Consider the following 10,055-nt stretch of genomic DNA (forward strand, 5'->3'; position numbering starts at 1 on the left):
TGGAAAAAGTACTCAACCGCAGTACTTGAGTTAACTTACTCCTGGTCAAACAATCATAGTTGACCCACTTTGCACTGTTGGTGCTCTCTAGCCCATTTAGACCGAGAACCATACCTTTCAATCCGGGAACCCCTTTTTGGGTTGTTGTTGCTATGTCAAGCAATATAATTATTTTGTAATTTGAGCGGTTTCCACTGGGAGCTACAGTGTGTGGACTTCCCCTGGAAACATAAAACCATCTTATATGTGTATCTTTGTTGTTTTATTTTTCCAAAACAGGACTCTGCAAATGTTGAACTCTGCAACCTCCCATGTACCCCATGCATCCCAATCAGAGGTTTGTAATTAAATCATTTTTGCATCCCAGCAAGCTTGGAATATGCTCTTCATTTCTTTTTAGTTTTACTGAGATGGCAATTTGTTGTGATGAAAAGGTATATGGAGTTTACCGGCAGCCTCTTTAAATTTAAGTACGATTGTATGTACAAGTCTGAGAAACTAAATGCTGAATACCATAATAGTAGTTTTGGCTCATTATTAAAATAAAACTAGTAATTAGCAATCATTTTTTTAAATTTATTTGTGTATGTGATTTAATTAATTATTTTTTTGTGATATATCTGTTTTGAGGTGACCAGCAATTCAAGATCGCTGTCGATCAAGTCATTGTAAATGACCACATCACCTCCCCCATTGTGGCCCTCGCCTATGCCTTCGCCTTGTTTTATGTTTGCAACATAGAGTACCCGAAGGAGATGGCTCTGACGCTTGAGTTCATGCAAAGGTAAGCAGCTGAGATTCTTGTTCTGTCTGTCACAGCGTGACACACAAAGTTTTTTTTTTTTTCCCCCAAAACATTTCAATTTTTATTTCTTTTTACCAACGTGAGAACAATGGCTTCCATTAATAGCATGCTAACCTTCCAGGAATAGAAAGTTTGTAGTCTCTGTTAGCTTGGATTCCCTGGTAGGTGGGATCCTGAACTGTCCACAGTCCTCTGAGACACAGAATGAGTTGAGATGCACACACACACACACACACACACACACACACACACACACACACACACACACACACACACAGGGGCATGGTGAACAAACTTAGTGTGGCCCTGCAGGAATGGAGCTGTCCAAAATAGCATATGAGTATCTCAACTTTGTCCATTACACTTTAGTTCATTTTCATCCATTTAATTGCATGTGCAGCTAAAGATATTTCTTCTGTTTCCTTAGAGTTTTCTGTGGAATCAATCCAGACAGAGGGTCCAAGGCAGAACAGAAGGGGAAACGGCACCACATTCCACCAAGACTGTTCAAGCTTGTGACTCAACTCAAGGATTTCGAATGGGGCATTTGAGGTTTTTGGACTGCATATACACTTACACACACACACACACACACACACACACACCCCTCTTGTCTGACTCGAACTGTTTCGACTGCATGTGCGTGTACACACACACACACACACACTGGCAGAGACAGAACTACCTCTGTTAGTCTGATATTTTTTTGAATGCCTATTGCTGCACTAAGTTGTTAAATTGATTGTTGTATTGACATATTATTCTGTTTTGTTACCGTTTTATGGAAATGTCTTTAAAAATGTGTATGTAGCTCAGGTGGTGAAGGGGTTAAGTGCCTGCCCACCAAGACCTAGGGTTCAAATCCCCATGTTCAGAGAGGGAAGTTGGGTGGGGAGGGTGATATTTGTCACTGCATGTTCTCCTACAGACTGGGGCAGCACCTGTCAGTGGGGAATGATGACTTACAGTGTTTTAATTTCACCAATAAATTCTTTATAGTTGATTGTATTTTTTATTTTATTTTGTGGAAATGCATTTAAAAAACAAAACAAAAAGAAATTGTATGGCACTGTTAATTGGCATGACTACAACATTTAGGAGAAAAGGGGTTAAAATGTTAAAGTTAATTAAAATGTTAATTGCACTAATCAATTGTTTACAGTTGAATGCATTGTCATATGAACTTGTACTGTTTTAATGTTTTAATTGCAGTAAGCAGGAAAAAATAAACATTGTTATATTTGTATACGGTTTACTCAGATTGATTGTCTGTAAATGGTACAGTGAATGTCCTTTAAATCTACAGAATTTTTCATTTTAGGATTGACTGAAGTCCCGTAAAAGTACGGAATTATCCGGATTAGGATCGAAGGAAGTGTCCGTAAATGGTGTGGTCAAAGTCCCGTAAAAGTACGGAAATATCCGTTCTAGGGTTGACGGAAGTGTCCGTAGAATAATGGTCAATGTCCCGTAAAAGTACGGAAATATCCGTTCTAGGGTTGACGGAAGTGTTACACACCGCGAGCTGCAGGTGATGCATTCCAGTAAGTTCGGAAATTCCACCGCCAGGCGAGAAGCACAACGATGCATTCATAGGGGAATTGTAAATTACAGTTCCATAAAACTAACAAGGGTTACACTCTCCCCCTCTAAACTGCATGAGTCCCTGCATGCACATCTGCCCCTACAGGTACAGATAGGTGTGAAATGGCAGCTCCTAAGGCTTGAAAGAACGAACTGATGGCCAAGGTTAAAGGCTCCCCCAACTCATCATAAGTGAGTTTGCGAGGTGGATGCCTCTCCCTAACAGAATGCCTGACGTGTATGGCCTCTGACTCTAGGCTCTCAGATGTTACATTATCAGTGTCTACAACTACAGGGTCCGTGGTGATGAGATCTGTGTTCTCTCTAACAGGTGAGATATGTGTCATATCCAGTTCTGGAATGTCAATAATAACATGATCTGGGGCCCTACAGTGTGAAGTAGGATGTGCAACTGAACCACCACTCTCAGAGCATACAAAAGGAGTTTCTGGTTGAAGCTCGTGGATTGGTCTCAGGTAAGTGTGTGGAGCTGTGGGGCACAAAAGAGGGGGTGTCAGGGTTTAATACCCTGGAAGCTGGTTGAGGCTCAATGAAACCTCCTTCCCTCTGTAGGAAAGGACCCCTAGTGATAATTTCTGGCACCCATGGGCTAGGATACAGTTCATCCTCATCACTGTGTGACTCATCCTCCTGACAATCAGCATCCCCTGTTATGATTCCGTAGAATTGGCATTTAGTCGGACCAATGTAGCGGAAGAAACAGCCGGAAAACCAGGAGTTGAAATCAACAAAGACTTTAATAACAATAATGCAAAGAAAACCCCAAACACAAAATCAGCCCAATAAAACAAAAGCGTCACTACACCGTGGCGAGCGGGTAGGAGAAAACAATAACTCTAGCAAGAACAAAGGAAATACTAATTGCTCAAAGAACATAAAATCAGCCAAACTAAGAAAGCGATCACTACACCGTGGCGAGCTAAGGACTACGAACAACCAAGAGTATCACTACCAGAAAATACAGAAACAAACTAAACTAGTGCAACTAGGCACAGCTCAAATAGCGACAAGACAAGTCTAGGGAAACAGGCTAAGGCGCAACGATAGGAACAGAATGGCTGGAGAGTCTCAGCGAAAAGCATCAACAATCTGGCAGCGTGGCAACGCTGCCAAGCTGCTTAAGTGAAGGCGCAATCAGTGGAGATCTGCCCCAGGTGTGTTGGAGACCCGCAGCACCACCAGGCCACACCTCCACTGCAGGCGAGGAGAGAGAGAGAGAGCCATTAGCCAACATGCAATGAAAAACAAAACAAAACAAGTACACACTATGACATCCCCTTGTGTGTCTCTTGTCGTTTTGTCCCTCAGTCTCATCTTCTTTGATGTGTCAGTGGGAGAACTGTGCTCTTTGATCTCTGTCACAGGTAGGAACCCGCACGGCAGAAGAAGATCTCTATGCAACGTGCGGTGCAGCCCCTCCCCTGTTTCAGGTTTAACTACATGAACGGGACTGTCTCTAATCCGTCTGACAACAACATGGATCTTCTGTTCCCACCGATCTGCCAGTTTGTGTTTCCCCCTGATATTCACGTTTCTCACTAAGACCCTATCTCCCTCTAAGAGTTCAGCTGCTCTGACCCTCTTGTCAAACCTAGCTTTGTTCTTCCCTCCCATCTTCTGGAAGTTTTTAGTAGCTAATGAGTAGCTCTCTTGTAGGCGTTGACGAAGGCCCTTAACATACTCTGAGTGGGTCTTGTGGTTCCCCATATCAGGGTGGATTCCCAGGACTAGATCAATTGGCAGTCTGGGCTGCCTACCAAACACTAGTTCATAAGGGGAATAGCCTGTTGTATCATTTCTCATGCAATTGTATGCATGGACCAAGGGTTTGACAAAATCTCTCCAATGGTATTTGTCTCTCTCTTCCAGGGTCCCTAGCATACCAAGGAGAGTCCGGTTAAACCATTCCACTGGGTTTCCCCAGGGATGGTATGGGGTGGTACGGACTTTGTCTGTTCCTATCAGTGTGCAGAGTTCTCTGATTATTTTAGATTCAAAGTCTCTGCCCTGGTCGCTGAGCAGACGACTGGGAAACCCGTAGTGAACAATAAAGTTTTCCCATAGAGCCTTTGCAACAGTTCTGGCTTTCTGATCTTTAGTTGGCACTGCCACAGCAAATTTTGTAAAGTGGTCAGTGATGACTAAAATGTTTCTCGTGTCTCTGTTATCTGGCTCAAGAGATAGATAATCCATACAAAGAAGCTCAAGCGGGTAAGTAGCGGAAACATTCTCCAAAGGCGCGGCCTTTTGAGGCACAGCCTTCCTCCTGAAACAACGGTCGCACCTTTTGCACTTCTCCTCAATGTCTCCGGCCATCCGTGGCCAGTAGAACCTGGCACGAGCAAGATGAAGTGCACGCTCAGAACCAAAATGGCCAACATCATTATGCACTCCCTGCAGTGCCCTCTCTCTGAACTGCTCAGGTAAGACCAACTGATAGACAAGATCGCCTTGCTCAGACCACTTCCTGTACAGGACATCATCCCTGAGTTCGAGTTTTTTCCATTCCCTGAGAAGAAGTTTGACATCAGGGTGTTCAAGGTTTGTCTCTCTGAAACTGGGTTTTACAGCTCTTCTCACAAAGGTGATGACACGTGAGATAGATGGATCATTATTTTGAGCATTACACCAGTCAGAATTAGTCATGGATGGTAAAGTGTCCTCACCGAAAACATCAGGCACTATAGAAGGGTCGACAACAAGAGACTCTGCAACGACAGGTTGCTCTGAACAAGAGACTCTGCAACGACAGGTTGCTCTGAATGATGACAGCGTTCACCTTTAAACATCACAAGATGATGCTGACATAATGCAGTGAACACTTCATTACCCATGTCACCTCCTGTCTCTATGAGTCGTTTTTCTCATGTCCTCTATTCTCTCTCTTTCTTTAGGGAAAGCTTCATCCTCAAGGGGTGGACCTTGAGGCCGCCGGGATAACCTGTCTGCATCGCGGTTGGCCTGCCCTGCTCTGTACTTGATGGTAAACTGGTAAGTAGAAAGAGCGGCTGTAGGATTTGGGTGGTAAAACCCCCTACTTGCTGGATGGACCACCGATGGCAGAAGGGTGTAGAGCAAGATGGCAACAAAAAAAAGCATGAGACAACAGGATTTGCGTTCCAGAGCTCTGGCTTTTTTTTTCTCTTTACTGAATGTCCAAAAGTCAGGGTACAGAGTCCTACACACATGCAGCAGCTTCCAAAAGACAAAGAAGGTGGGCAGGTGCAAACGCTCCAGTAATCAGCCCAGCAGAGGAGAGGAGAGAAGACACAACCTGTCCCCCACCTTCACACACACTGACTGCTCCTCTCACCTGGCCTTTCTACCCCCTAAGTCTCCTCCCACACCAGCCCAATCATAATAACACTCCCCCTGATTCTAAAACATATATACAATTAAACAATATTTACAATTGACAAACAATACAAATAACCCAAATACTACACTCTTAGAAGAGATGTGTTAAAAAATGACACAAAAAATGTGTTGTTACATGTGTAACACATTTTGTGTGGATTTCAAAACAAGGTGTGTATAAAAATGCACAGAAAGCTTAACACATTTAATGTGTTGGACAGTTTGACACATGTGTGTGTTACTTTGAGTGGCGGCAATCAATTTAACACAATGGGTGTGTTACCTTAAGAGGCGGCAAGGGGTCGCTCCCGCCTCTGGGACAGAGAAAGGAGAGGAAGATGGAGGCTGCTTCGCCTGGGCTGCTGTCGGAGTGTTCGGTAAGTTATCCATTACCAGTTTATTTTAATATGTCTCAGCGAACAGTTTATTATTCTGTTAAATTCGGCATGTGTATAAACCACCAGCTAAACCATATCCAGATAGGCCTCCTGTTTTGTTGAGCAGGGCTGCCGAGCAGTAAGCTAGCTTAGCTGCCAACATTAGCTCAAGTTCTACCGTGCTTGTTACCAAAATTAGACCATGTTCCACGCAGTTTAGGACAGTAAAGCAAAACATTCACCCGTTTCCATAAAGTCCGTGGAAACCCACATCTAGTTTACTTCAACAGCGAACTAAGTTTGAAGTCAATGCCACCCAACACCGCCGGTTTCACTGCGGAGTTGGGAGGGGGAGTGGGGGTGCGGGTGCGGGGGCGGGGGCGTTTGTCGGTCGACAAGCCTTCATATAGTTCAACTGCTGTTTTTTATTCCTGCCATAATCAAGGCGCTTTTAGAGAGCCTCACAGCAGCAGCGGATAAACTGTTTTCAACGTGAGAAATCGGCGGTGTGGCGTGTGACGACAGTCAAATGCTTGTGTCTCACGCTTGATGCGTGAATGACGGGAAAAAATGCCATGTAAATATTTGAACGCAACGTAATTCAAAATCACGTCGGGAAAAAAAAGCGGAATTAATTTGTGGTGCTAGGAGTTGATTCTGTGGCGCTGCGCCACCCATCGGTCTATGTATGGGAAACATTGCAAAGGGTTAAAGGGAATTATTTCCACCAGACCTTTTGACCAGTGAGGTTTCAAAATATAGGACTTAGGTAGATTTTCAAGTCAAAGACCGTTTTTTACCAGACATTATTAACCGTCTTATTAACCTATGTATTCCTCTTTTTCTTTTCAGCACACACAGGAAGACCTGACAACCAAAGTCTTTGTGGTTACTTTTAAAGATAACAAAGAGATTTGCAAAAAAATTCTCAATGTTAAGAGTGCCAGAGATCTAATAGATCAAAGCCTAGCGCAGCAAACTGGCTGTGTGCTTGATCGATTTTTGACATATAACACAGATTTCATGGAATATATTGATGTCGACACCAGTGTGAACATAAAGGACTTTGATAGATTCCAGGTCTTCCTGGAATCAGCCAGAGGGTCCCAGGGTCATGAGGAGACAAATCAAATTCAGGTATAGTGTGTATTGCTTTAGTTTCCAGCACGATTCTCTTTCAGCAGATAGTTATATAGAAAATAATTCCATCCATGAAAATAGAAATGAGTGTTTGAATAGTACTTGAGAGTCCTTGAATTGGACTTGTCCCTGTCTGGATGAACTGGTGAGATGAAGTGTCTATTTGTCCTCTGCACAGCCTAACACTTTCACGGAAGAGCATGATCCAACCAACACTGACAAACTACTGTCACTGCTTCAGAAGAAGGCCCCACAAATTCTTAGTGAGTACGAAAAGACGGGTGTCCTATCTGTGCCTTCAAGGAAGCTCCTAGTGAAGACCTGTGTCGGAGATCTGGTGGAGAGGTGTGGTTTGTAAGTAACCTTATCACACTTTAAAATTGAAATATATTAAATATATAACCTATTTTTTTAAGTGCACTGAAGCAATGAGAAAGTGGCTGCGTTTTTGTTATTTTTTCAGTTACCCTATTGGTGCAGAGAAGCTTGCTTTGGCAAAACACATAATCACCACCTTCCCATCCTTGAGTGTCAAAGTCGCAGGAACAGGGGAAGGATTTGTAAGTGAACTCACCAATTGACAGCTCATTGACAGACACTCTGACATGTGAAAAATATTGACTATGGCATTACTTGTAAAATCATGTCATGACTCGGACAAGTAAAACACAGATATAGGTTACCCACATGAAAATTGTATATAATTAAATAGTCAGAGTGTTTTGAGTAATGACTTCAAAACCGAACATGGTTACAATAGCCTGCAGTCTCCCCTACAAACTCTTATCATCTTAGATTTCCTCCATCTTCCTCTGAATTCTTGCATCAGTCTCCATTCTGTGTAAAACCAAAGAAACCTATCATTATGTAAAACTCTGTTACAGTGGTGGACTGTAACTAAGTACGTTTTCTCGAATACTGCACTTATGTACAAATTGGAGGTACTTGACATGTTCAATTAATGCCACGTTATACTTCTACTTTAGTACATCTCAGAGGGAAATGTTGCACTTTCTGCTCCACTAAAAGTCCACTGGATGAGCTGGAAAATGCATTGTCTTATCTGGTTGCCTGCGATCCACATGCCACTAAGGAGAACGGCCAGACGCTGTTGTTCACTGATATCTCCTTTCCTCCTCAGGAGCATTTCTATGATCCAATCTCTCACTGTGGGTTCCTGGAGACAAAACTGCGCAACCTTAGACGGAATCTTGAGCAAGGCCAGAGGCGTTATAAGAAGCGAAAAGCAACCAGTGACTGCAGCGAACCCGAGAGTTCTGATGCTTTGGAGGATGGTAGGCCTGTCACAAGAGAAATGTTTTTGGATTGTGGAAAAGTAATTTTAAATATCCTAAATAAATAAAACAACAAAAACAACCAAAACAATAAATAAAATGGACTTTCAGTCTATGATAACAAAAAACCACTGTAATAAAACAAGCATGCAAATGACAGTATATCGCGGCTGGCAAAATTGAGTTCATTTTCACATATGTTTGTTTTATTGATTATTGTGACAGGCCTGGAGGATGGTCATGCCAGCAACATAAATGAGTGGGTTACCCTCATTAAAAGGTTACGGCCCTCTCCTGAGAATCTCTCGGCTATCAAAGCAGGCATGGAGAAAACATACACCCGTCGCAGAGCCTGGATTACCAAGGACTCCCCTACACTTGAAGAAATATTCAACGAGTACCCACGATTTTTGGACATGCCGAGTCTGGTAGGCTGCTTAGTTCCCTGGTAGTGGTTCATTTTGTTTAGCTCCACTCAACTCAAATAGGCTTTACTTATAACGTTTATGGTGAACATGTCAGCAGACAGAACTGTTGTATCGAGCAAACACACACAAAGCAGCATCATCATTAATTTTGAGTCATATTTGTATTCACTTGATAAATGTCCTTAAATGTAGTTTGAGTTGGGTCATTACTGACTTTTCATTTCCCTGATTTAATGCTTTAATATTAGAATTTGTTAATATTTGGTAGATTGATTGTTCAAAATGTTTCTTTGTTCTTCTCTGTGTAAGCTTGATTTAGAGTTTGGCAAGCTGAATGGCGGAAAGACCGACCTCTTTTTGCGACGATGGGAGGCAAACATCATTCCCAAACTTAAATCAGTGGCTACCCTGGAAACGAGAGTGTCCTCCCTGTTGACGGGTATTGAACAGATGACTGAAGGTATTTATGTGTTAACATAAAGCCCTCCAATTCAGGACACTAAGTTATAACCACCTCATTTCCTTGTCTCATCTCCTCTGCTTCTCTTGTCTCGTCTGCCCTCCTTTCATCTCCTCGCCTCATCTTCTTCTCTCCTCTCATCTCCTCCTGCTCTCCTCCTTTTCTCTCCTTCTCGCCTCTCTTCTTTTCCTCGTTGTGTCTCCTCTCGTGTCCTCTCTTCTCTTCTCCTTGTCTCCTTTCCTGTCTCCTCTCTATCTAACGAAAGTTCTTTTGTAGGGGCTTTAAAAAAATCAATTTAAGAAGTCTCCTTACTTTGTCTTCACTTGACTAATAAGTGAATGCCACACAGATATCAAATTAGTTGAAAAATGGTTATACATTCTTTACTACTGCTGTGTTTACAAACATGTTTACCTATCATATTGTTAGATGCCCCTCTCTGGTAAATGGGTTGAAATGTCATTGTATTTTATTGATGATAGAATGAGCTCCATGGAGATGGTTGGAAGGTGAGTTTTATATTGCTTGACCCTGGGCAGCCATATTTGCATATTTTCAAGTTATGTCCAGCTTTGTCTGAGATATTAT

General features: G+C 42.6%; 1 protein-coding gene across 1 annotated transcript; it reads left to right on the forward strand.

Moving 5' to 3' along the window:
* The first annotated feature begins 7,002 nt into the window (after positions 1–7,002).
* Positions 7,003–8,834, forward strand: LOC143317672 (uncharacterized). The gene is made up of 5 exons (XM_076725731.1): positions 7,003–7,281; positions 7,463–7,638; positions 7,748–7,844; positions 8,426–8,620; positions 8,805–8,834. The coding sequence occupies exons 1-5, from the start codon at positions 7,168–7,170 to the stop codon at positions 8,832–8,834; spliced, it is 612 nt and encodes a 203-aa protein (XP_076581846.1). The 5' UTR covers positions 7,003–7,167.
* Positions 8,835–10,055: the final 1,221 nt, after the last annotated feature.

This window comes from Chaetodon auriga, unplaced genomic scaffold (assembly GCF_051107435.1).
Source record: "Chaetodon auriga isolate fChaAug3 unplaced genomic scaffold, fChaAug3.hap1 Scaffold_132, whole genome shotgun sequence".
NCBI lineage: Eukaryota > Metazoa > Chordata > Actinopteri > Chaetodontiformes > Chaetodontidae > Chaetodon > Chaetodon auriga.